This window comes from Alosa sapidissima, chromosome 23 (assembly GCF_018492685.1).
Source record: "Alosa sapidissima isolate fAloSap1 chromosome 23, fAloSap1.pri, whole genome shotgun sequence".
NCBI classification, from domain to species: Eukaryota; Metazoa; Chordata; class Actinopteri; order Clupeiformes; family Clupeidae; genus Alosa; species Alosa sapidissima.
In genome coordinates this window covers 14,051,010-14,078,572 of record NC_055979.1, presented here as the reverse complement: position 1 = coordinate 14,078,572, position 27,563 = coordinate 14,051,010, and the positions used below count along the sequence as shown (strand labels likewise).

Here is a 27,563-nt window from a genome sequence, read left to right as displayed (position 1 = left end):
TTGTAGTCCGGAAAATACAGTAGTTGGTAGAAGAATAACAATATACCTACTGCCAAATCACAGCTGTGACTATATCTGTTACCAACACCACTCTCACTTTATTGATTATTTGTTGTCTCTCTTCTTCACAACTCCCTCTTTCCTCTCTCTCTAATTTCGTTTTTGTCTCTGACATGACAGTGATGTGCATGGATGCCAAGATCAACTTTGACTCAAACGCAGCATATCGACAGAAGAAGGTGTTCGACATGCAGGACTGGACTCAGGAGGACCCACGTGACCGACAGGCGGCTTTGGCCGACCTCAACTACATCGGCCTGGACGGCACCATTGGCTGCCTTGGTCAGTACAGTGCTCCCTGTTCACAGTCAGCAGTATTTTGTCTGTGGTGTAGATTATTTTCTAAAACTGTAAAACTGATAGTTTTAGACCGGTCCTTGATTGTGATGGCTGAATCGCGTTCGATGGCGTTGTAAAATGCAGCATAAACATACACCTTGACCGCATTTCGTTCTATATTACTGCGCTACCATAACTTGATACAAAAGTAGCTGCGTCTCGACTCTACGTTGCTTGGCAACCATTCAGATAGAGGAAATATATTTCTTGGCGGAAGAATGATTATCTATGAATAAATCATTAAATTTTTCATTGCTGTGCCTTTACTTTATGAAACTTTGCCAGGTATCCACTAGCGCTTTGCCGAGTATCCGCTAGCGTGTCGTGCCTAACATCGGCCCTTAACTGTTGTAAAATCAGTGTAACCTACAGCCTCTCGAGACTTATTGCTTAAATTTCCTGTTCCTGTAACATCGTTTGGAGACAAGCATTGTATAGTTGTATTTATAACACGGCTCTTCATAATGCTGAAGAATGCTCCATTCACTTGAATAGGCCTTCCCAACGTTCGGCGGTCTGCTATTTCTCGATAACAGACCATTGCTAAGTATAACAGACCGCTGTCAAGGAAAATGGGTTTTGTGCTTCTAATTCACGTCTTTCATATCACTACGCAAGGACTGGAACTTCATTCAAAAGTGAAAGCAGATGGTTGATCAGTTGAAAGCTAAAGAATGTTTGATTCAAGTTCAGCGTGTGCTGTTGCAAACTATTTGTTTCTCAGCAAAAGCCACGATGAAACGGTAACAAATAAGCTATAGCCTAGGCCAGTGGTTCTCAAACTTTTTCTTTTATTCCCCACTTTGATCAAGGGGGCATTCTCGAGCCCCACCTGTCCCTCATCGCTCTAAGAAAGTGGTAGGTCAAGCTTAAAATTGTCAAATTTATTGAAATAATGACAAGTTCTGAATATATCCTCTTCAACAGAGTTAAAATCAGCTGGTGCTGCAGATATAATAATAAATAAATACATAACACACATATTTCTGTTTTCCAGCAACATATTAGGAAGCATAGGCCATTTTACAGCGTTGTACAATGTACAATATATTCAGTGAAATACCAAAATGCTGTATTAAATTGATCCATAATCCAGTCATACTGAGCACTGCTGGTTGGGAAATATTTTTGAAATAAACTTTGCAGGGATGTGATGTAGGCCTACTGTTTAATACATGGGATCACAAGAGTGCCTCCCAATCAGACGTTTCAGCGATTTCGCTCAGAAATCTCAAAGGCATAATACTGTCGCAATCGAGGCGCCTGTCCCATACTCAAGTTTTTTTGGTGAATCTTATTTGCTAGGTGAGGCAGTAATCTTATTTGCTAGGTGAGGTAGGTGCTTGTCTTTGCCTTGTAACTGGACATTTAACTCAAATGTATCGCTAAGATATATCAAATATATCGCTAAGATAGGCCAGCTTCGTCAAGAAATGTTCATTAGTGAACATGCTTGCAGATTCAAACATGCGCTCTTCCTCCAAGAAGAGGCGACTCGAAGCTCAAACACGCGCGACAGCACTTTACCTCGGAAAAACCACCTTGCCTCGCTGTGAAACAGTACAGTCTTTTGGTCAGCTACCATCTCTTCGCAAAGTGCGGAGAATAGACGCGCTTTTAAGGGCCGGGTTTTGATGAAATTCACCACTCTCACAACATCTCCTGTAGGTCGGGACTAACTAAGCTGCCTTGACACGAGCGTTTCCCTGTGAATAACACAGTGCATTCATTGTGCATCGGGTGCTACCTGGGCCCAGGCTACAGATAAAAAAAACTCCTGTTTTTCATGTCAGTTTGCGCCCCACCTGGCATGTCTCCGTGACCCAGTAGTGGGTCGCGACCCACAGTTTGAGAAACGCTGGCCTAGACTATGTAGGCTAAAGAGTCATATCGTGCGGAGTTTATTGTTTCGTTTTGGCAAGTAGCCGTGTAATAATCGGGATAATGTATAGAACGCCGGTCATCATCGGGAAATGGGTCCCTTCAAGGCGGAACAAGACCCCTCCGCTGCGTGTCGGGGTCCAGTTCGCCCTGTCGGGACCTATTTCCCGATAATGACCGCCGTTCTATACATTATCCTTTACTTGTACTCGGTTACCATCATGTTATTTGGAGGGTGGAAATACCAGACTGGTATGATTATACAAATATTTTGGGAAATCAAAGAGGAAATATTATAGGCACCTCAGAAAAGTTCAGTATCATCATTGGGGGGCCTCAGAATGTCACTCTCAGGTGATGAGCTAGGCAACGTCCACCATACAACATTCCGGTCCAAGTGCCAATGGGAACCCGGGTCCAATTGCGACTCGCGGCCATTTCCCAATCCTAAATCATCTATCTCTTCCATTTGCGTCCTGTTACTCCTCGCCCTAAGACTAGACTAAATGAGAACCCCTCAGTGACAGTGGTATCACAGAGAAATTCAGTGCCCTTTATTTTCCCCTTATATCAAAAAATGACCTTGAGCTCTTATAGGTTAATTGGTAGTCTTTGGTGTTAAAGGGCTGTTTGTTGTCCTTCTACTAGTCAACGGAGCAGGTTTGGCCATGGCCACCATGGACATCATCAAGCTCCACGGTGGCACCCCTGCCAACTTCCTGGATGTGGGCGGAGGAGCCACAGCGCACCAGGTGACAGAAGCCTTCAAGCTCATCACCTCCGACAAAAAGGTACTGCTGTTTGTACGTGCGTGCGTGGGTTCTGTCCTTGGTTTGTTTGACAGACATAGCTGCTGGCCGTAGGGACTAGTGCTGTCTCTTTGTGTTCATCAAAGCACTTCCAAGTATTCTTAAATGGCCTTGTTGAAGTTGAAATGTTGTGTGGAAAACACACTCATGGCTGTGACAATAGGTTATTGATTGGTATCAAGTCCGTGTGTGTGTGTGTGTGTGGGGGGGGGGGGGGGGGTGTGTTTGTGCTGTGTCTGTATGATTTATCTCTTTGGCGTTTGTGTGTGTGTGTGTTTGTTTGAACAGGTCCAGGCCATCTTGGTGAACATCTTTGGAGGAATCATGAGGTGTGATGTCATTGCTCAGGGCATCATCATGGCTGTCACTGACCTGGACCTGAGGATCCCCATCGTGGTACGGTTACAAGGTAAGAGACGAGGGACAAACACAACCTCCTGGGAGGGACAACGCACCGTTTACACACCGGCACAACATCAGCTCATTCCGCTCACAAACATTTTTTCTCCGCCCTGTGTGTGTGTGTGATTCTTGAATCAGGTACGAGAGTGGATGATGCTAAAGCTCTGATTGCTGCCAGCCCTCTGAAGATCCTGGCCTGCGATGATCTGGATGAGGCCGCAAAGATGGTGAGTCTCGGCCCCGACTCAAGAGGAGAAATACAGTGTGAATGACCACAAGGTTGGATAAAACCGTAATGACCTTTCTTTCTCTCTCTCTCTTTCTCTCCACCTCTCTTTCATCTTGTCTTTTTCAGGTCGTTAAACTTTCTGAAATTGTATCGTTGGCCAAAGAGGCCCAGGTGGATGTCAAGTTCCAGCTGCCCATCTAAAGCCACACCCTCCTCCTACCCTGGACACACTCTCACACACACACACACACACACACACACACACACACTCCCCTTGGTCCTTCCAAGCTCTCTGTTGATCCACACCCCTGACCTCTGCACAGTAGCTGTCGCTATCATTTCGAGTCCAGCTAGTTAAATGTTAACCATCCCCTTCCCCTTCCCCTCCCTTACGCGCTTCAATGCTTCCAAAGATATCTTCATAGCCTACCCCTCATTGTAAGACTTGACCCTGTGGACTCCTTGTCTTGTCTCAATTCATCTTCCACCCCTCCCCCCAACTGATGGCATATTAGATCGGTTCATTTGTTACTCGTGTCGGATTTGGCGACGTCTTTTTGTTTTCTTCATTTGTCGTTGTGTTTGTTTTTAAATTCTTTTTTTTTTCGGTGAGAAGGAACTATTTATGTGGGAGTATTTATATTCATGACCAGGGCAGAGGGAAGAGGCCAAGCTGTTCTAAGCAATGTCAATGACACTGGTTCTGCTGCCTGTCACACGGTGTTTCATTAAAATCCTCCCCCCCCCCACCCCGGCTTGGCTTTCGCTTGAGAGTCTACGTCCCATTTGTTTGTCATAGAGTACTATTTAAAGACGCACAAACAAACCCCACCCCTGCTTCCCCCTTCCTCTCACCTTGCTCCTCTGAATCCTATGGATGTCTGATTTCATTTTATCGTGTTGCAGGATTTTATTAGTTTTGATTCTTCTGTATATTTGGGGGATTTGAACCTGCACCTATCAGAGCTGCTTGTTCTGAATAGTACATCCTCTATGGAGTCTTAAGTGTTATTCGTTTTGGGTACCAGGGTCGCAGTCGAGGAGCAGCGTTTATTGTGTTCACATGTAAGGGAGCACAACTGTGGACCTGTGGCTGAAGTTACATGCAAAAATACAACATCCAATAAACCCTGAAACACCAGCCCAGTGAAGAGTGCCTTGGTTGGAGATGGGACTAGAGACGAGAGGGTATGGAGGGGTGGGGAAGGTTTAGAGGGGTGTTATTCAGGAGACGATGTCTCCTTCTATCTTCCTCTGGGACAGAAAGGCAAGCACACTTGGACTGTACGAGGCAGCTCTAGTGAACTGGGCTCTGACTTGTATGTGTACTGACATTGGAGGCTTGCAGACCAGGGGAAACAGGATCCACAATCACAGCCCCTATGCTGAATGGGAGCATCTTTTTTTTCTTGTCTGGTGTTACTGGAAATAAACAAATCCTGACAGAATGATTGTTGAAGAAGAACCCCCTCAATTGACCTATATATATATATAGCTTGCCCTGTCGATATTAAAATAAATCCAAGCATTATGTCTGTAAACAGATATATCTGTTTCCTTGCATTATGATTTTGAGTTTTTCCTCTCCTAGTTCACTGGAGGAGTCTCCTTTAACAGCTGAGGTCAGCCATTTGTTTAGAATAAAGCCAAACCTAAACTTAGTTCCAAGAAGTTATAATAGCATTGTCAATATATATATATATATACACACACACACACACACACACACGTACACACGTCTTGGAGAGACGTTAAGCACCCACCCACAACAGTTATCATTCCAACTTAAACTTGGGTAGAACAACAGTCGTCTTTTCTCTGCAATATAATACGTGTTAAATTTCAGGACAAGATCAAAATATTTAATGCTCTTGCACCAAGCTTACTCGATTCATAATTTGTATTTATAAAGGTAGAACGCAATGTCCTCTGTAAGAATGCAATCCAGTCTGAATTTACCCCTCAGACCCTTCAGGCAGTCTCTTCTCTATTCCTGCCACCCTCTACGCCTCCATTTCACAAAGAGAACGTACATGAATGCAAACCACTCTGAATAATAAAAGTCGACAACAATGACTTCCTCACTGTGCTGCAAGTGTGTCATTTCACAAGAGCTGCTATCCTGACCTCAATTGTTGCCCTTTCTGCCTCAAAATAAAGAAAATTCCTCTCCTTGTGGAGGAAAATTACTATTCAGTTGGCCACCACACGCAGGTGCGGAAATTATAAGGAAAGTGTGGCTATAGCGAAAGGGCACGTCACATGGAGACTCAACAAAAGCCCTGTTTATGGTGCTCAAATGATGCTTTGTCACCAAGCAGCTTTGAAGTGATTTGTTTTTCGGAGGGAGGATGCCCTTTCCCACCCCATGGAAATTAGCCCTTTGGCTCAACTTGCTGCATTCCCTGACGCTTGATAAGGCGACACGCTTGGCAGGCAATCTACCTGTTAAGATGTAAGAATTACGGGTGAATAGCAAACCGACCCACCTGTTTTGCCATGGGTGACCAACACTATTTACCTGTTTTATTCATGCGTGTCTCATGTAGGTCCAGAGTGTGAATATTAGGGGTTTTAACCCTGAAGCATGCTTTTGACCTGAATGTGTTATGGTTGTGGATAAGGGAAAGGGCTTGTGGGTGTAGCCTATCCAGGCAAATATTAGTGGCATTTTAGAACATCCACTTGGTGACATTTACATTTGTAATCCAGAGACATTTCAGGATGGACCCACTTAGATGCCTGCCATGGAGCAGAACTATGAAGAGAGATCCAATTCACCACATTTAAAGTATAGAGTACCGTAATAATATCCTACTACTGGAACAGGTTTACCTACCCTTCTTGTGTCAATGGCAATCTGTACCGAACATGTCTGTGTTTGTAGGAAAGAAAAACTTTGGAACAAGTCTTGGCATCAGGATATGAACCAGGTGAACAAATTCCACACCAGTAAGAATTTTATTTTATTTGACTTCTTTTGAGAAATGGATATTGGTTTACCAGATCTATGATAAAACATAACTTGAATACCTTGTGAGGATAATGCAATCAGCTCAAGTATTAATCCCACTCAACAGCAGTTTCATAACCTTTCAAGTTCACCACGATATCTTTTATTGTCTATATACCTATGTCCGCACACAAGTTAGCCTGCAGTCTATTTCAATCTAATCCAAGACCTTATATCATCCAAACCTTTTTGTATGAGCTTCTCTAGTTAGTACAGGTGTGAGACAATCTGGTGAGAGAAGTGTTTAAATAGCATAGGAGTGATTCATCTATTTAACTCCTTAGCCTTTTTTCGACATTCATTATCTGTAGGCTAGATATTCTGAGGGTTTCAGCGCCTTAGGCTCTTGATAGCAAGCGAGGCCAAACCCTCTTTTGTGTGAAAGTATTTTGAGATCTCATTTAAATAGTGAGAGCATTAGACACCTGGGCCATACACAAGCTAGGGATCTGCAGGAATGCGTAAGCATATACTTAAAGTGTCAGCCGATGTGAATAAACTGAGTGGTAAGATAAAACATATGGAGTGCTTCTCTTGTGCTCGGTGAAGATATGAAATGCTTTGACTGTTTAGAGGTCTCCATTTTAGGTGTCTGAAAATATACGCAAAGACAGTCCGACAGGGTAGTCCATGTGAGATGGGAAGATTGTTTGTGAATGTGTAGGCCTAGGCCTACTTTAATGATGTGTTTTTAGTCAGAAGTGTGAGCTCGTTTAACAGTCAGGAGGTGTGTGTGTGTGTGTCCGTGTCCAATGGTTTGTGAGTGTTTGTGTTTTATATCTGCCATTTTTAGTTAGGTAGTACGAAATCAGATTCTTCATAGTGTGAAGTTCACACACTATGCTGTTGCCATAGAAACATTTTGTTCTTTATGAGCTCTCTGCCCTAAATCTAATTATTATCTTACAGTATTTATTGACAATTTTTTTATTTATTTTTTTCCCTTACAGACTGATAGTCTAATTAGTTTGATCTGTGCTCTCTGCGTGTAGCCATTAGACCATCTGACCCAGACCACTGTTGCATTGTTTACATTAACAGGACATGCTGCTGCGAGATCATTAGCTTGTTTGGTTGTACGTGTCCATATTTAAGAGGCGAAGAAGAGGTTCTGCCTCAAACCCGATCACCCAGAGAGCACGGTAGCAACTGCAGTAAGCAGCAGCAGCACAGGAGCCTTTACTCGCACCGTTACACACATCTGAATTTCATAGCCAACCTCATGTGCCCATGGCCTCAAGGCAGCCTTTTTACAGATTTCACATATTATGTAACATCTCAGTTTTACAGAAGCCTGAAGTGCAACACGGGACATTTGAGTAGTGTGCAAACAGGGCTGGTATCTTACACTGTATGTGCAAAATCTATTACTTTGGTGGAAATTTCCATCAGCCCTTATACTTTCAGCATGCATTTTAAGCTGTCACTAGTGTGATGTGTCACAGAGCAGAAGGAGGGGGAAAAAACACATCCCCATATTTAGTGTGAAGTTATGGTTGTCGACCATGAAATTCAGTTCTCTGAGGCGAGCTTCTAGAAGATTCTTTCTAACTGAGAACATGCAGTATTCCACCCACGTATCACTGCTGATTAATACACCATTTGTCTTATTTTTATTATTTATCCATGTGCTAGGCTGCTACTACTGTGCTAATTTCAACACAGTGACATATCACAGATAATTAACCTTTAGAGCTAATGCTTATTCCATGCGCTAATGTAAGCTAATTATTATTTCAGTATGTTGTGTGCGTGCCAAGGTGACAAATCATCTAACTGTGGTGAGACTTGCTTATATTTTGTATTACCAATGACTAAAAATGTTTCACACCAACTATGCCAAGCATTTTTCTTCATTAGATTGGTTCTTTTACAGATAAGACTTCTTGGCACTAGCTATGCCACACATCTTTGCTTTTATCATCAGCTTTACTGTCAGCTTCTGCCTACAGTCACTGTCAGAAACGAGGCAAGCTTGGCCAAAAAAAGACTAAAAGCTAAATGACTGATCTCACGTCAGCCTTTCAGGACCAGGACCCGAATGACTGATCTCACGTCAGCCTTTCAGCCTTTCAGGACAGGACACAGCATCATCCTCCACTTGAACTTCTCCAAATTCATTCAAGATCTGTCTCCGAGCTAGTTGGGGCCACTTAAGCCATCACTGCAGTAGATGGCAGTCATGCTGGGACTTTCAGGTTAACTTGGGCAGAAAGCGAACCTGTTGCGTAATCATCAGGGTTATGCACTTCAGCAGTCTGACCACAACCCTGCCGGAGCGACCAGCGCATGAGAGCTTTGTTTCCAACAACAAACACACTGAAGCACTTAAAAATGTGGAAACTTTAAATACAATGTCTGGCCATTAATTCTGTCTGTAGGACAAAGTCATGACAACGATCTTGTGTTTATCTGGTATTTTTCCGGAAGATTGAGTGCTGCTGGGGACCCAGGCGCAGATGACCTCCTATTCTGTGCGCACACACTCATCCGAGAGATGCGGTCAAAGTTTCTTAGAGAGCCGTGGCGCTCAGAGAGCAGTAATGAGCACGAGCAGTGCCGATGTGCACAGTGAGTGATGAATCACCCGTTAATGACCTGTCCTCGGACGCTCATCAAAAGCCCGGCGTGGCAAGAAGCGGCTGCCGCATGCGGCCAGCGGCGAGAAGGCTGTTTGCCAGGCAGGGGTTGCATAGCCTACCTCTGGGGAGAAGAAGCCCTAGGATGCGAAAACTGCCCAAGCTGCCCACTGCCAAGTTCTGTCCCCCCATTAAAACCCCAGGAAGGGTTTGTTTAGCCGTGGATATTCATTTGAACAGAAGCACCAGCCAGTGTGTGTGTGTGTGTGTGTGTGTGTGTGTGTGTGTGAGTGAGAGAGGGAGGGGGTTTGTGAGACTGCCTTTAGATTCCCCCTAATTTGTTTGATTCCACACTAGTGCTGCTATAGCCTCCATTCACCGTCATTTTTGTGTGTGTCCCTCTAATCTAGACTCTTCCAGATTAGTTTGATTCCACAGTGTTTCTAGCCACCAGGCAGTGTGTGTGTGTGTGTGTGTGTGTGTGTGCGTGCGCGTGCGCGCGCCTTTACATTCCCCCAGATTAGTTTGATTCCACAGTGCTGCTGCAGGCACTGCAAGTCCCATCACCTTGGTGACTGTGACTGCGCCTACGTGGGCCTTGGTCCATTTGCACTTTGCCCCGGCGTCTCCTAATTCCACGGCCTTCAAGGATCCTTATGTGTGTTCTGATTCTGAAGTATGTCATTACTTGTTCCCATGGCATCAAGCTGTATGCGCAAAGAATGAGTCATTTTTCGATTCTGTGCAGCTGTGGTAAACTCCATAACAGTAACCACACCCCTCCTCACAGAAAGAGGGAAGAAGTTGTAGACAAATGAAACTGCTAATTAATTTCAGTGTGAATTGATTTTTGTTGGAACACAACACTGCTGTTTCAAGGTAATGCCAGATATGAACAATAGCCTTTCAGCTCCAGGGTGAATTATTGTTTATTTTTCCACAGAATGTTACTCTGTGTCTGTGTGTGTGTGTGTGTGTGTGTGTGTGATGAAGCCAAATGAATGCATGGGTTGGGTCCAGACACGGCCTGTTGTGGCGATATGAAACGCAGAGAGCCATCTCTTCAAAGCCAAACGTGCGCTCACCTAATCTCGTTAGAGCGCCGTAATGCGATTGCTCTGTCTCCATAATCACAGAGGACGCTGCTAATTGGCCCATCTCTCCGTGCACATCTTCAGGCAGACACATCGGGGCTCTTCCTGATTCCGGATTTTTCTCTGAACGGAGCCTCTGCTCCGCGGCCTCCGCATCATGTCGCCAGCCACCTGATCCAGGATCAGATTACCTATTCACCCCCCACTTATTTGCCCTATTTACCCCCCCATCTTAGTCTTTAGACTACAGGTCTGGCCTCTCTCAGGTCCTTCCTACATAATCAAAGCTTGGAGCCAGCTGTTTGCCCATGGTTGAGTGGAGTTTCTGTAGGTCTGGCTTACCATAGGGGTTCAGTTAAGCTAATTGCTTAATTGAAAAATTAACCCTGCGTCTGTTTGAACGCCCACACACATGAGTCTGTTATGTTCAAGCAGAACTATTAGGCTATTTTGCTGTGCATAGACCAGGTCTGCACTATAGCTGTTGTGTAACAGTAGGTTCACAGCTGCTGTAGGAAAGCGTGTTTGCACATTCCCTCTTTCACATGTGTCTCCTTCTGTAGGAAGACAGGAGGCGAAATGAAAGCAGTCAGCTCCAAACCTGAAGCTGTCGCATTCTGGGTCCCAACCCGGTAAGTGAGAACGGAAAGGGCAGCGCAAGGGGGAACCCGAAGCGCTCTGTCACCTTGTCACATTGAACAAAAATCTCCAGAAAACGGACGAGGTCCCCTTCGACTACACTGAGATAAACTTGCATCTGGGAAGCGTGGCCACAGACAGTTGATTAATGGCGAAGCTAAACCCTCTGTAATATCTCACATTGCCAATTTTCAGAAGCCCTCTATCTCCCTGGTGTGCAATTACAGAGGGACCAGAAGCACAGTGATGGATTCACAGAGGATGTAGCTTTTGGTCTTTATACGAGTCACTCATAGATTCTATCTCTCTCTCATACTCACACACACACTCACACATAGATGGACTATTTTCAGACCCAAATGTGCAATTTGAAAGAGACTTTTGGAGGAGGATTTGTTTCTGTCCCGGAAGTGAAATGTATCATTTATATGGTATGCGGCACCAGAGGTGTAAATGATGATATTTTAAGCCAGTCGGGATCTGGGCAAGTGTCCTTTGAGACCGGGGCAGGATTTTACAACGAGTTCTCCCAGGCTTCGAATCCACCACATATTCAGTGTTGCAAAATCATGAAGATAGACCAGGAACATGCAGCAAGAGAGAAAATAAGTCTTAACTTGATGTATTTTGCAGATGCCTTTGTCTAAAAAATGTATGCACTACAATTAAAATAGCACCATTTTAGTTATTTAAAAAAGCAGTAATAACTAGGCTGTGAATTGTTTTCTTGTTATCCACATGTGATTTGTCTGTTCTCTATGACACGATTGGGGCCAGAAAACTCAACTCAATCTAGTTTCACAGTTCCTAATTATCCCAGTGGTATTGGTGTTTAAGAGGGATAGGTGATTTGATTCTGGAGTGCAAAATAAACAGGACAAGAAAGGATCAAGCCATCAGGTAGGAAAAAGAGCAAAGAAGGAGAGCAGAAATGAGCGAAAGATTAAAGCAGCTAGACGAGTGCTATTTTTAAACAAAAGTCCCTGTATATGGCTCTAGAGGTATTTCTTAGTAAAAGTTGGGAACAGGGCATTTTATCATAACTAAGGTGTGCTAAATTCAACTAGCCCTGTTCCCAGGCTGAATTCTGAGTTTTTGACCATCTAATTAGCATAAACAAAATGGTAAACTGTACACACCAATCAATCTGGTCTGAATTTTGTCTCATTAGAAGTTCCATTATTCTGCTATATGACCTGAGCCTTTAGTTTGTTGAAAACTGCATCAATAGGTATATACCAGTGATGTAGTACCCGAGTCCGGTCTCGAGACCGATTTCTGCTTTCTCGGACTCGACTCGGACTTGTTCCTTCAAAGACTCGGTCTTGACTCGGTCTCGGACCACAGTGGGAGGAGAAGGACTCGTAATTTCAGACCGAGTCCTCGAGACCAGCGCATTTTTTTATGTTCATATTAAAAAAAAAATGAAAATGAAATTTCACGGCGGCCACGTCTTTGCCCCTTGCGTTGGCCTTGGTGCCCCCTTCTTTCAATATTCTGCTTTGCATCCGTTTAATAGCGATTTTTATTTAGCCTATAGCCTGTCAAAATAATCTTAGCATCACAGCGCAAACTAATTCAGTCTTACACAGTGGAGAAAATGACAGCGCATGGCAAGACAGAAAGTGCGTCCAAACTCACCAATTCTTCTCAGTTGAAATACTCGCAATCATTAAGCCATCACACAGACACGTGCATCACATCACATGAAAGAGCTTTTTCTCAGCTTTTAAACGATGTTAGCCGCTAATTGCTGTGGTGAACGGTTCGCAAGAAAAGTAAATAATATAATTAAATTTAATCATAACGTCTACATAAGGTGCTATACCCGTCTCCCCTACCCATTCATCTCGGTGGAATACTTCACGAACCCTTAGTTCAACACATGACAAACCATATATCAGAATAAACAGCAGACCTTACCAGAAATAAAGCAGTCCCCTGTACAGTAAGCCGTTCCAGAGTATTCCGGTTAAATTAAAAATGTAATCTGCAGCAAGGTCTACATTCATGTGTCCAACTTTGGTCTTTAGGTTTCAAAATGTGTTTAAATCGTTCTTCATGATTTCATAACAGGCCAAATACAAAATAAATGTTACAAATATTGCCTAGATATAGGTAAATATTAAAATCAGAGGATATACAGCTGAGTAAGAGTTTGTGAAAGGATTCTAAATGATCAAAAAATGCTAAGCATGCATCTAGGCTATTTGAGTTTCTTAAAGCTGAGCTGTGCTTAAATTGTTCAATACATGATTCCATAACAGGCCAAATATAAAATAAATACAAATATTAAATATAGCCTAGACATCTAAATATTAGATAATCAGATGATTTACAGTTCTATGTAATATGTCATGTTTCATGTTTTTGTAATGTTTCATACAGTGATGCAGGTCTACTGCTGTGAATAGCCTAAATACAACTTTGATTATTTTTATAGCCCACTACTGTATAGTTAACTTTGGCCTTTGTGCCCCCCACCAAATATGCCCAACTGAAGGCCAAGTGGCCTTGCCCCTAAAATGGTGAAATTCCAAGCCTGGGCCTAACTGTTGATTATTAATTGGGGTGATATTAAATCATGAATATGAAAACTGACATGTTTTTATGGTCTTGGTCTCGACTCCTAAAGGACTTGGTCTCGACTCGGACTTGCCTCCTCAAAGACTCGGTCTTGACTCGGACTCGACTGTATTTTAAAACCAACGGACTCGGTCTCGACCCTTCAAAGACTCGGTCTTGTCTCGGACTCGGCATAGGCGGTCTCGTCCCCATCACTAGTATACCGTTTTTTAAATGTGCCGACATCATCCAGAGATGCATACATTGCATAAGTTGAAAGTGGGATATGTCTGGCACGTCTAAGAAACGGCGGTATGCACCTATTGATGCATTTTTCAACAAACACCCGAGGTTTAGCATCCTTGCTAGCATTTCATGCATTGTCTGGGTGACACCACCTCTTAAACTGCAAATCACACCAAACAATCATCATGGAAGGTCATTGAAAAGCACCATGAATTGCTGAAGAATTTGGGCATTGGTGAACCCACAAAGGAAACGATCCAATCTTCAGAAACATTTGTCTGCAGAATTTACAATGTGCAAAGAACAGACTCTGTTGATGCAGCACTGCATTTATTGTTCCCCAAGATGGCGAACCCAGAGGCTATGGCCCCAACAAGTGATGCACTCCTTTTTCATTTGATGCGAGTACACTATTAAAGGGGCAGCCATGGCCTACTTAGTTAGCACTTCGGACTTGTAACCGGAGGGTTGCCGGTTCGAATCCCGACCAGTAGGCACGGCTGAAGTGCCCTTGAGCAAGGCACTTAACCCCTCACTGCTCCCCGAGTGCCGCTGTTGTTGCAGGCAGCTCACTGCGCCGGGATTAGTGTGTGCTTCACCTCACTGTGTGTTCACCTGTGTGCTGAGTGTGTTTCACTAATTCACGAATTGGGATAAATGCAGAGACCAAATTTCCCTCACGGGATCAAAAGAGTATATATACTTATAATTATATACATCAAACAGTGACATGGAGAAATGCCCATTAATACCCCCAAACCTGAGCTTCCTGCACTCTCTGAGATGGGATGGAGACTTGGGGAATCTGGACAGCACTGAGTCCCATTCCAGACAGTTGCCCTGAGATGCTAGCCTGTGCATGCAAGAAACAATGCAAGACAATGCACATCAATCTGTTTATGCCAGCAACAGACAGATGAGATGAATGCAGTAATGCCCTAACTTGTTATGACAAAAACCGAATGACACTTAATAACAGAAGCGTTATGTCATAAATGTGTATTACTTGTTTATGACACATTCATGTCAGTGTCATGTCACTCTTATGTCGATACTGTCAAGTAAACCCAAAGGTTTAATAATAACAATGAAGTTGTGACGCAGTTATTCACAAGTTTGGGGGAACGGAATTAAAACTGAAGTTTTTGCCAGGCACTGGGTCGGCTATCACTTCTTTTGAAGGCGTAATGGGTAAATGCCATCCTCTCGCTCTCTCTATCTCTGTCTTGCCCTGGCTTCAAAGGACATGCCCAGTAAATTCCCAGTGGTGCTGTCAAACAGATGAGTAATTTCTTTGATGCCTCCATCCACCACATATGACCTTACTCTCTCCACCTCTCTCCAATTTCTCTCTCCCTCCTTTTTTTTCTCACAGCCAAAACAGCCCCAAAGCTAATTCCAGGCATTTTCACCTCTCTTCTTTAATGAAAGGAGGAGAGAAATATTCTTAGTGTATTAAATATTGAATGTGGGTGTGAATAATACATTGTTAATACATAATAATGATATTGTCCTGAGGTGCTGGATCAGCCTGAGCTAGACTTTTAGTGTGTAAGCCTTTAATATTTAATTCCTGGTAAATGCTATATGCTGACGGCTATCACAGCAACATGTAACTGTCTGTCATCATCAACTCTTTTTTTTTTCTCAGAATGTTTCAACAGTTGGTGCTTTAGCACCAAATAAAGACATAAAGAATGAGTGCAATATATCTCTTGCCAACAGTGCATCCTAGCAGTCTGTATACTAATGGATCAATTTGATACTGATCACAGTTTTATGGGTCTCGTAACCTTTTCCAGACTAGTCCCCTGAGCTCCCTCATACTGTCTTCCGGAACAGTTTGTGTATTTCATAGTACAATGAACTGCTGTATGTTATATGTGGTGCAGAACATGGGCGTGCTTGTGTGTGAGAGTGTGTATGTGTGTGTGTAAGAGTGTGTTTGTGAGTATGTGTGTGTGTGCGTGTGTGAGTGTGTAAGTATGTCTTAGGATATATGCAACATGGATGGAAATTGTCTCTCTGAGCTGAGAGAGCATTAAAGAGAGGAAAGAACTGCTGCTTTTCACAGTGGAACGAAGTGGAGAGAAAGAGAGAGAGAAAGGAGAGAGAGAGAGAGAATAGGAGAGGGAGAGGGAGAGAGGGTGGGAGAAAAAGAAGAGGAGGTTAAACATAATAGAGAGGAAGGAGAGGGAGGTCAGAGAAAGAGGAGAGATCGTGGGTGAGAGGCAGGTTTGGGGGGAGGTGTGTGTGGGAGAGGGAGGTTTGGGGGGAGGTGTGTGTGGGAGAGGGAGGTAAGAGAAAGAGGGGGCAAAGGAGGGAAAAAGAGAGAGAGAGACAGAGTGGGAGAGAAGAGGGAGTGGAGAAGAGGCAGTGCACAGGACAGTGAATGGCGGGAAACACTGAGATACTGAGGAAGTAAGCAGGGTGCTGAGAGAGAGAGAGAGAGAGAGAGACAGAGAGAGACGATCAGCTGCAAAAGAGATGAAAAGAAGGGGGGGGGACAGAGGAAAGGACGAGTTCATCTCTATCAGAGACACAAGTAACCGCTCAGCTGCTGAGCAGGAGAGACGGTCACTCAGGACTCCTCAGCCGCTTTCTCTGAGGTAAGGCAGTTCCCACCTGTGTGGAGTGAGTTTCGTGATAAAGATTAAGAGGTATGCATATGTGGTGAGATACGGTGGTCTACACCTGTGTGGAGATAGAGTGTTAGGTATACAATATGAAATCTGGATGTATGTTCAGGGTCTCTATAACTTTAAGCAGTATATGTATGTTATAAGGTTGAAGTCAAAATATGTCTTGAATGTGAGTGTGGAAAATCAAATCAGTAAACATTATATATGTTAAAGCAATGTGTCTGCTGAGTATTGTCCATATCAGGCTTACTCTGTTGAGAAATACTAATAAAAATAGTGTCTTTTGGTGTTGCTCTTTGAGATTCAGTACCTAAATAACACATTTTTGTTGTGAGTGAGTGGATGGTTGCTTTTTAATGGCTGGACATCTATATCCATATCCAGATTTGTAACTTTTAGTAGAACCAACCAAAGGGCTTTTTTAAAAAACAATAGTTGCTCTTTAATGACTGACATGACATTCTGTGTCATTGTACATGTGTGCTTGTAGCTTGTGTGTGACTGTGTCTTGGGTGATTTCACCCCTCTCACGACTTGTCTCACCTCCGGGTGTACATGCATTGCTGTGCATTTGTTCATGCGTGTCCGTACATGTGTCTCTCACTGTGCACGCGCTTGTGTGTGTGTTTGTGTGTGTGTTTGTGTTGTGTCTTGCACAGAAGCAGGTGCATGTGGTTCAGTGGGTTTCTCCACAAGATTCCTGGGGGATTAAAACAAAGCAATTGCCTTTGGGTGTGTGTGCATGTGTGTATGAGTGTGTGTTTGTTTTGCTTTGTTTGTCTGCCTGAATAAGTGCTCGCCCTTCACACTTTCCTCACCCTCTCCTTCTTTCCCTCTGTTAGGCTGATCTCCTTCAGGCTTTGCCTGTGTCTGCGGGCAGAAGAAACACGCATACATTATGCTAACGTGGGATTAGTACGGTTACGGCTACACTAAACTCACATCGCCTGAAGCTGAAAAAAAAGAGAGAAGCTGTCACCCTAAATAGATTTCCCTCTCACACTGCTCTTTATGACTACACCAACATGATTCCTTATTCCTTGTAAGCTACTCTTATGGACAAGGACAGTCATGTTTTTGGATAACAGCGCAGACTGGATGGAAATTCCAGTGGGACAAAAGGATAATTTAGTAACAGTGTATAGTTGCCATATAATGTTCGTTCAATGAGCCTGGTGCCATGAGGGTTGAAGGCTTTGCCATGATGGCACGCCAGACCAACCAATCAAAGTTCATGTCCTCAGTCATCTCTGCTATGACATTACCTCCTTTTGGTTCTGAAATGTTGTCCCCCGAAGTAGAAGTGGTTCTGGGATATGTAGTTCACAACGAGTCCGTGGAGTGCAACAGGACGGCGGATGCGAACAAGACGTCGGGGTCAGGGTGTGTGGTCTCGACTGCGACTCAAACACCGAAGAACTGGGCGGCGCTCCTGATCCTGGCAGCCATCATCATCACCGTCATGGGCAATATCCTGGTCATCATGGCTGTCACGCTGGAGAGGAAACTTCAGAACGCCACCAACTACTTCCTGATGTCACTGGCCGCCGCAGACCTGCTGCTTGGCCTCCTGGTCATGCCCATCGCCATGGTCAACATCCTGTATGGTGGGTACCGGGTGTGTGTGTCTGTATTGGGGCTGTGTCTGTCAGTGGTGTATTTTTTTTAAAAACACATACACACATGAAGGAATGTGGTGATATGGATAAAGTATCCATCAAAAACAATCTGATCCAACCCAGTATTTGATTAGATGGATTATTCGATTACAGAGAGAGGGATATATATATATATTTGAAATTATATTTCAAGAGATTTAATAGAAAACGCTAAAAAAAAAAAAAAATGGAAATGCATTTAGACAAAGCCAATGTCAGAACCGAACAGGCAGGTTGTGAGTCTTTGTGCCTTAACAAAGTCCTGTGGCCATCCTGGATCTCTGTGTTCTGCTGCAGCTCTCCGTGTGGAGTGTGCAGTGACTCAGGCTTACCTATTTAGACCCTGACCATCGGAGAAGAGCCTTTGTTATTCTGTACCCACAAGAGAATAGAATGAGACATGGTACAGCTCAATGGTAAAGTGCTTTTAGCACAAGCGTAATTTACAGTGTTTTTATGCTCTTAACATACCTGCAATTTTTAGGGACATTACATTTGAAAGGGAATTTACAAAAGGGCATATAGAACACAGAATCAGAATGAAAGTGTAATTAGTATTCCTTTACTCTGCATGAATTTCAGCTTAGTATATATTTTGTATACAATAATAGTTTTTAATGAAGTGAATTTGTAATTGTATTTGTACAATGATGTGAATGAAATTGTATTTGTATAATGATATATAATGAAATTAAATAAATAGGCTTATATGAAAGTAAATAAGTAAGTACATTTTATTCATATAGCACATTTAAGACCAAAGTGCTTCACACAGTAAAAAGAAAGTGAACCAAATGTGTATAAATCACGTCTTCCTGGAACTTTCCTCACAGCAAGTCAAATCCAGAATAAGAACATCCGGTATGGTCATTATTTTCTTTCTTTTTACTGTTTCCCCAAACAAACTCTTTCATTTTTGACATTTCAATATGTTTCCATCCTCAAAGCTGCATTGTTTATAGCATCAAGTTATACCCCATCTGAATCCCTGAGAATATTGCTTTCCACTGAGTGAAACTTGAACACTTCCTCAGACAGCAGCCGATTCTGGCTTACTTTAAATTTAGGGCCTGGATCAAGAGCCACATGAGGGCCAGAACTGTTCCATGGATGTGCAGATTACGCTGTTTTTCCTGGACAGTGCTGTGGCGTTTGTGACGGCATTGACTCAGGGTCTTTTGTTTCCTTTTGTCTTGCAATGTTGTGGTAACTGTGATGGTACTAACAATTCCAAGGGTCTGTGGCTATGTGGTCTCCTGGGCCGTGAAGGGGTGATCAGGTGACTTACCACCAGGGTGTTTTGCTAACTGCTGTTCTGAGCAATGCTGTGATTGTGATGGAACTGACGTGGAGAGAAGACCATCAGTAGTGTCCTGTGGTCAGTGGCCTGCTGAGTAACCGCTGGTGTTCTCGCTACCTGCGGTCGAGAGGCATCCTCCTGAGAAGCATGCAGGAGATGAATCATCCTCTGTTTGTCAGCCATGATTTAGCCAGAGTCTGACTTATGAAGGCTTGTCAGATTCTGTTACCCCCCTCCCCTCTCCCCACACCAAGGCTCGATCCTTTTCTTTTTCTCATTTTGTAATCTTTCATTCTCTTTCTCTCTCTCCTTTCTTTTGTGACAGTCTTTTCATCTGGAGTGTTTCTTCTTGTTGCACGGTTTATTTGCATGTGACAGGATGACTCAGATCAGACCCGCGCTTAGCGTGTCTCCAGAGGAACGTTTGTCATGGAGTCAGGAATATTCATCCTCACTCGCTCACACTGATGATACCCCCTGTGTTTAGGCTCCAGGTAAACTGACATGTAGCCTACAGATGGCTTTGGTAGCCAGGTCCTGGGTACACAAAATTACTTCAATTCATCTACGGCTGCTGGCCCATCCAATAAACCTATGCTGAAACTAGACTACTCTAGAGAGAGAGAGAGAGAGACTACTGTTGGCTTTTTGAACCAGTTATTAATGCAATAAAATGCCACTGCACACTGATCATTCATATTTTAGATAATTTATCCCATGCAAAAAATATACAATTTACATACATATTTTGTATTTCATGTGGACTTGATGTGCTATTTCTACTTTCTCGCAACCAATTTAACACTTCAGATAATAATCACTTCATCATTTCTTCATTTTTGATTTAGAAACAACCAGTAATATATGCTGCATTTTTTTGTTGCTGTTGCTGTATTTGATGGCCCAGTGTTTGAGTAGTACCACACAACTCATCTATGTCCTTGCCGTTCAGTGTGTGATATCACAACACTCAGGATTCCTCATCACTCCAGAGCCACAGCAACCGCTTGGGGTCTGTCACCAAGTCTCCATGTTGCCGTCTCCACAGCGACAAGTGCACACAGGAACAGCCAGCTCTGATTAGCCTCCACCGCTGGCCTTTTGGAGACACGTATGCTGCTGTGTGTCAGGATAATCGAATGCCGCCCAGTAGTGGGTTGACCGGTGGTCAAGGACCCCGTGTTATTCGAGGAACCGGAGAAGGGTTGTTAAAGAGACCGACAGTTATTTAGATGAAAAGATTACTCTCAGCAGATAATGCGTCATGGCAAAGCATCACTGCTTGTGCCTGCTGTTTCCAGGTTAAGGCAACAGATGAAAAATGTCAACCAACAGCCCATGACACATCAAAGTGGCAGGTAAAACAGGTGGTTCGTTGGGCAGGCAGATTGGTGAACATGTGTCCAGTGTGGACCTGATCAGAGGTAAACAGGTGGGCAGAACTAAAATTCAAAGAAATAATAAGACTATTAATTAATTAGAAGATGTGATGACAGGTGGAATACATCCTTTAGATATCAACTTAAAACGTCCCACAGTGAATAAAATAAGAGCCACTTCCCACAATGAGTTCCTAGCATATGGCTGCTGTCACTGAACTCTTACTCTGATGTTAATTGGGAAAAAGAAGCCATATGTCATTTCTCTGACCCCACAATGCCCTGGTCTGCCAGTCATCTGTCATCAGCTTCAGCCACAAACAATCCAGTGGCAGGGAGAAGTTGACACATTGGGCCTGGTTGCCAACTATCCATATGGATCAGTAAATAATAATAACAATGATAATACATTTATTTTTTATAGCGCTTTTCTAGACACTCAAAGACACTTTACAGTTTTTACATAGATACAAACAAACAAACAGACAAGGTACATGGACAAGATTTCATAAACAGAGAAAAACACACAGGTACATGAACAAAGCAGGAAGACAAAACAAGAGAGATGGGCAATGAAAAAAGGAAAAGCTGGGACAGTCCACAAAGGCAAGTTTGAAGAGGTGAGTTTTGAGAGCCTTTTTGAAGGATGGTAGGGTGTTTGACTGTTTGATGTCGGGGAGGACGTTCAAGAGGGAAAGTGCAGCAGCTGAGAAGGCCCTGTTGCCCCAGGCCCAGAGCTTAGTCCTGATGGTCTTGAGTGTGTTTGCATCAACAGACCTGAGGCGGCGGGTGGGGGTGTGGTGGATGAGGAGGTCGGAGAGGTATGGAGAGATTATTGAGAGCTTTGTATGTGAGGAGAAGTATTTTGAAGTTGATCCTGTGTTTGACTGTATACGTAAGTATAAGTATATATACTCTTTTGATGCCGTGAGGGAAATTTGGTCTCTGCATTTATCCCAATCTGTGAATTAGTGAAACACACACAGCACACAGTGTATACACAGTGAGGTGAAGCACACACTAATCCCGGCGCTGTGAGCTGCCTGCAACAACAGCGGCGCTCGGGGAGCAGTGAGGGGTTAGGTGCCTTGCTCAAGGGCACTTCAGCCGTGGCCTATGGTCGGGGTTCGGTGACTGGGAGCCAGTGGAGGTTGTGGAGGACAGGGTGATGTGATGTGGTCATGATGACGGATGGAGGTGAGAAGGCGGGTAACTGAGTTCTGGACGTATTGGAGTTTACTGGTCATTTTGTTGGGTAGTCAGTACAGAATGCTGTTGCAGTAGTCCCGTCTGGAGGTGATGAGGGCATGGATGAGTGTTTCAGCTGCGGTGATGGACAGAGTGTGGATCAGTGATCGCCAATCCAGCTATTGAGGCCTTATCCACCTGTTGCAAGATTAACCTGCAGTCCACATCCAAGCCATTGAGAGAGGGGAGCTTTTAAATCTGAGGTGCCAATCATTTCCATTTTCTTGCAGGAAGGCATGCTGCTTGCCTCAGTGCCTTGCTCCTCGATACCCTCCCTCCTCACACATAAACACATCACACAATTCTTCTTCCAGTAGAAAATCTATATGACTGAGGTATGATATAGCAGCCTAAGAGAGAGGGGGAGAGAGAGGGGGAGAGAGAGAATAAAAGAAGGCCGAGAAATAGTCACAATTATGACTTACAAGCAAGGCCTGAAATAACATAGCATCAGCCAAGTCAGTGGAGAGCTCCCTGTACGTTGCTCCCTCTAGTCTGACGTAGGGCCTAAACAAACCCCCCTCCGACGCGTTGGCCAACTCCTTTGTTTCTCGCCGAGGCGGAAGTGTGGGCATCGTAATTGGGTTGCGGCGCATAATTAGCCACTGATGACTTTTGGCGTGTAATGAGAGCGCACTCGGCCGTCTGGCGTGTCTGGAATTAGCAGCGGTGTGTCGGGGCGTGCCGCGCGCCGCGATATCCTCGTGTGAGAGATGAAAAATCCCCTCACTCGCCTCCATCTGTGCCTTTGATGCTGAATTAATTACGCGGTAATGATGCCGCGGTGCGAGCGGTGGTCGGGCCGAGGGGTTGAGGTGATGATGCTTCCTGTTCTGGGCCAGGCAGGCTAATATTGGAGCCAGGCTCTGAGAGAGAGAGAGAGAGATGATTTCATGCCTGGCAAGAAGCAATAGGCTTTGTAGACAGTGTTCTAATTCTGTACTAGCTGCTGGCTGATTAGATGAAGCCACAAAGAAACCTGGGTGACAAATGATACAGTGCTGTATACATATCTCTCTCTGTCTCTCTCTCTTTCAGTCTCTCTCTCTCTCTCTCTCTAGGTTGCCCAGCAACATTGTACTGCTTCTGGAGGAGATTGATTTGGGATGAAATGTGATGTTTCTCTTTCCCGTGAAAGGAAATGATCAAATGTGGGAACTTGGGAAGTGGAAATGTGGGAAGCAGCACTGTGAAACATCACTTGGAGCAGTTTTTTCGCCTATCCGTATTGGATGAAACGACAAACAGAGTCAGAAAGTCACTCTGTCACACACCCTCAACCACCCACACACCCACCCACACACACACAGAGACTCATACTATTTGATGTAAGGCATCCTGGCATCCTTTATTTCTCGCTCTCATTTCATTATTCATCATTCTCATCAGTCAGTTGTTTTATTCCTCTTATCCAGTTCTTTTCATTTCAGTGAGGTGCTTATTAGGCCTATCATTAAACGGTGATTTGTAGGCCTTCAACCAAAAATAAATAAATAATTCATCTATTTCCTCTCCACATTCAGCTCTTCAGAATGGGAAGGATTGTGGAAGAACACACTAAGATGTATTACAGCGTATTTGCCATACATGTCAGATTTAAAACCTTTTGTAATTCCTCGCTGATACTTATGATGACCGAGTTAATCTTAGATAAACATCCCCACTGCTTATTCTGGTGTTGACTCATGTTGAGACATTGCCAAGAAGAGAGTAGTAGATTTGTGACGATCTGGAGAGTTAAGACCCTCCTGGCAGCGGAAGGCTGGATCTAGCAGTGTGTTTGTGTAGAAAGCCCCTCATGGGGAGAAAATGTGTGTGTGTGTGTGTGTGTGTGTGTGTGTGTGTGTGTGAGGCTTGTTATGCTACATCTAACGCCAGATGGTTCCTGAGCAAACAGACAGCAGTGGCTAAAGTGGGGAAGACCCCTGGCTATCGCGAAGATTTCCTGCGACGGGGAAGGTATTGGCTATGGAGAACTTTTAATGGGCACTCTGATGCTCTGTACTAAGCGTCTAAAAGATGAACATTCCCTCATGCGTGGGGTGGGGTTAGGTGTCTTCAGCAGAAGAAAGCAAGTGTCAGTAATGCGTCAACAAGAGTGGTCAAGATGATGAAATATAATTAAACTGACTGAGAGCTATCATTGAATCAGATAAGAAAAAAAAGCCCTCTAATGTTGTGAACATTCTGTTCTGCAACCAGCACCTAGATATCCAATATAGCACTGTCCTGAATGTTACTGAATTACCAGCAAATCAGCAAAAATATTTTACGAAGGGTGGACAACTCATTGAAAGGTGGCACAGGGTGGGTGTGTGTGTGGGTGTGTGTGTGTGTGGGGGGGGGGCAATTAGTTTATCTTTCCAATTTGTGGTGAGAAACTGTTGTCTGTTCGCCTTCACTTGCTCCAGTAACACAATTATCCCTATTCCTGTATCGCCACTCCACAGAGCCACTGAGATACTCCATTGCAAATGAACAAGAGAGGCTATTGTCACTTTGTCAACAAATCGTTTATCTTTCCAGTGTTGTGGTGGAGAAGCTGTTGTCAATGTGATTGTGTGCACCTGTAGTCTGTTCACCTTTCACTTTTCACTCAATCCCTGCTGGCACCACTCCACAGAGCCAGATACCATCACACACTAATGTTCTTCTGTTAGAAATAAGATAGTGTCATATTTCATGGTGCAATGACATTACGTAATAATCAAGTTCTGAAGCAGGGAGAGAACAAGGAACAAAGTGGACATGTACAGTTATTGCCTCTCCAGGCTTGAGTGGACATTCTCCCTCAATTACCCCACAGCCCCACACACTCACACACACACCGCCAGCCTACTGCCTGTCTCTGTGATTTGTCCGTAGTGGTGGTGGTGTGTGTGTATGTGTGTGTCTGTGTGTGTGTGTGCTGAGAGCATTTTTGTGGCTTGAAGTGCAATGGCTGCGGTTTTACTGATGGGATGTAATAAGCTCGGTAACTGCACCCAGAAAACGATCAGCTTAGCCCTGGAGCTGAGTTTAGCCCATACAGGGCAGCACAGCACTGTAAGACAGCCTCTTCCACCACTTCACTTTGCATTTTAAGAGAAAAAAAACCCATGTTGCGAAACAACATTACCCTGAGTTTGAAAGTTATTTTCTTGAGTTCCCTAAACAAAGGAAAGTCTTCTCTGGTGTATGCCCTGAAAATATTTGAAATATTGTTCAGACCAAGGCTCTTAATCCTATCTAAACCAGAGACGTTTTTAAAACTCATGTTGGGGCAACGCAACATTCTTAGTGTATTCTTACTACTACTACCCCTGTGGCTACACTTGTGTCTAAAGTACTGCATGACTGAGTCAGACCTTGTTTAAACACTGTAAATATTCTTAATTGTCTGGTTTTAAATATGATACTTTTGTCACTGACAAAAAATGCAGAGGATCATCTTCTCTATTTACACAACGCTACAGTCACACATACTTAACTGTCACTTTGTTTGCGTACAGTGATCTTCTTTCGGATATGTTAGACCTGTATGCCGGGTGCAGTGGGAACTGTTTATTTGAATTAGTTAATTAGTGTATATTCTCAGGAGACGTGTAGAGGGATCTTCCTGTCGCTTTCTCTTCATCCACTGCAGTTTGTCCTTGATACACCCTGACCTCCATGTCTATGATCATTTACAGCATGCAGACTTTCATGAGCTAATAGATCTAGTCCTTATTTATTACATTAGGTAAGAATAATACCTTATCCACTATAATACTAAGCACTTCTAAATCATTAACTACTTTTCGTTTTATTAAAATCTTATAACCACTGAAGTGAATGGATTTCCGTAACTAATAAATTGAACGCTTGTAAAGAGATCCTTGAACTAAACTGCAATTTGGTAGCCGACTTCATCTGCAAATCAAATTTGAGAATTTAACTCATGCTTTGGTCATCATGTTATCTGAAGTGAACCATCAGTGAAAAGCAATCTGTTTCGTAGATTACAGCTGGCCCCTCCCCTCAACTCTCTGTCCAATCTGGATCTTCCTGGACGTCCTGCTGTCCACGGCATCCATCATGCACCTGTGCGCTATATCTCTGGACCGCTACATCGGCATCCGAAACCCCATCCACCACAGCCGCTCCAACTCCAGAACCAAAGCCCGCATCAAGATTGGCGCTGCCTGGACAGTCTCTGTGGGTAAGAGCTGATTGTGTACCAGTTACTATATACCTCTGCCTGCATTAACGTTAGTTCCATAATTGTGTTATAATTATGGTAAAGTACTCTACACAACACATTTAAGTGATTGAAGTTCTGGGTACTGGGGCCGGATGATGATCACTGCTGCACTGAGTGGATGTAACTTGTGTACAGTCCAGTGACATTAACAGACTAATCTTTTGAAATGAGAAATATCAAGTGCAATTGCTGGCCACAGATCCAAAATGATCTTGCATGGGAAACTGGCCCGTTATGTAGGAGATTGTATTTGAAGTGCTGGGGCAGAAATACCTGAGTGTTACTGGACAATTTTAATTAATCCTCTTGCTCCTCTCTCCTGTCTGACCCACTTCTGGCCTCTACCCTCTCCACAGTCATCTCCTTACCCGTCCCAGTGCTGGGCCTTCAGAACCACTCCAAGTTCTTCCAGGGCCGAAGCTGCCAGATGACTGACGACAGTTTCGTCCTGATTGGCTCCTTCGTGGCGTTCTTCATCCCCCTCATCATCATGCTGGTGACGTACTTCCTCACCATCAGCACGCTGCAGAGCGAGGCTACGGTCTGCCTGGACCAACTGGTGCCCCGGCCCATGTGGGCGTCGGCCCTGGGCCTCATCCCGCGCGGCTCCGTCTCCTCCGAGCGCCTGTTCCTCCAGCGCTCGCTCAGCCGGGATGGCGGGGATGCCACAGCGGTGACGGGCGTGGGGGTCCCGTTCGGCCGCCGCACCATGCAGTCCATCAGCAATGAGCAAAAGGCCTCCAAGGTCCTGGGCGTGGTCTTCTTTCTGTTCGTGATCATGTGGTGCCCGTTCTTCGTGACCAACGTGCTGGCTGTGGTGTGCGACGCTGCCGTGTGCCCTCCTGACCTCATGGGGGCACTGCTGAACGTCTTCGTGTGGGTGGGCTATATGTCATCGGCTGTCAACCCCTTGGTCTACACGCTCTTCAACAAGACGTACCGTGCCGCTTTTGCACGCTACGTGCGCTGCCGATGTAGGGAGCAGAGAAGGCCCCTGCAGTTCATCCTGGTCAACACCATCCCACCGCTTGCCTACAGCTCCTCACAGATGCACTTGAGGGCCGATGGAACACTCAGGAGGGACACAGAACCCAGTGGTTTGGGGGGGTCTATAGGAATGAATGCACTGCAGTCCTCCAAATGCTCTGGGTATGAACCTGATGAGATTAGCCGTGTTTAGAACTTGGATGTTGGCACCAATGGATGTTGAGTTTCCTCTTCAACAGGGGACATAGACTGAAACTTGAAAGATATTCTG

At 44.2% G+C, this 27,563-nt stretch overlaps 2 protein-coding genes and 1 long non-coding RNA gene across 4 annotated transcripts in view; 2 read left to right on the top strand and 1 right to left on the bottom strand.

Annotated features, from left to right (window-relative positions):
- sucla2 (succinate-CoA ligase ADP-forming subunit beta) overlaps window positions 1-5,801 on the top strand; it is a 13,809-nt gene extending 8,008 nt beyond the window's left edge. Inside the window, exons 7-11 of the mRNA XM_042080726.1 lie at window positions 181-342; window positions 2,929-3,071; window positions 3,378-3,498; window positions 3,630-3,718; window positions 3,847-5,801. Coding sequence (XP_041936660.1) covers window positions 181-342; window positions 2,929-3,071; window positions 3,378-3,498; window positions 3,630-3,718; window positions 3,847-3,921 — 590 coding nt within the window. The 3' untranslated portion in view covers window positions 3,922-5,801. The remainder of the gene's footprint in view (window positions 1-180; window positions 343-2,928; window positions 3,072-3,377; window positions 3,499-3,629; window positions 3,719-3,846) is intronic.
- The window catches only part of LOC121698546, a 19,229-nt gene extending 575 nt beyond the window's left edge, over window positions 1-18,654 (bottom strand). Inside the window, exons 1-3 of the long non-coding RNA XR_006026794.1 lie at window positions 18,645-18,654; window positions 17,759-17,763; window positions 1,922-1,926 (exon numbers count right to left, since the gene is read on the bottom strand). This is a non-coding gene — a long non-coding RNA (uncharacterized LOC121698546). The remainder of the gene's footprint in view (window positions 1-1,921; window positions 1,927-17,758; window positions 17,764-18,644) is intronic.
- Window positions 7,596-27,563, top strand: htr2ab (5-hydroxytryptamine (serotonin) receptor 2A, genome duplicate b). Of its 2 annotated transcripts, none has more exons than XM_042080728.1 (4): window positions 7,596-11,038; window positions 17,341-18,105; window positions 26,063-26,263; window positions 26,662-27,563. In XM_042080728.1, the coding sequence occupies exons 2-4, from the start codon at window positions 17,679-17,681 to the stop codon at window positions 27,483-27,485; spliced, it is 1,452 nt and encodes a 483-aa protein (XP_041936662.1). In that variant the 5' UTR covers window positions 7,596-11,038; window positions 17,341-17,678; the 3' UTR covers window positions 27,486-27,563. The 2 variants fall into 2 exon arrangements, with proteins under 2 accessions (XP_041936662.1, XP_041936661.1); XM_042080727.1 differs by lacking the exon at window positions 7,596-11,038 and adding an exon at window positions 16,192-16,465.

What these genes read in the sequence shown, in the direction of transcription:
- htr2ab (XM_042080728.1), top strand. Translation starts at nt 17,679, where the DNA reads ATGAGGGTTGAAGGCTTTGCCATGATGGCACGCCAGACCAACCAATCA. An exon ending in CATGGTCAACATCCTGTATG is followed by an intron (nt 18,106 to 26,062) that starts GTGGGTACCGGG and finishes TCTGTTTCGTAG; the next exon opens with ATTACAGCTGGCCCCTCCCC. An exon ending in TGCCTGGACAGTCTCTGTGG is followed by an intron (nt 26,264 to 26,661) that starts GTAAGAGCTGAT and finishes CCCTCTCCACAG; the next exon opens with TCATCTCCTTACCCGTCCCA.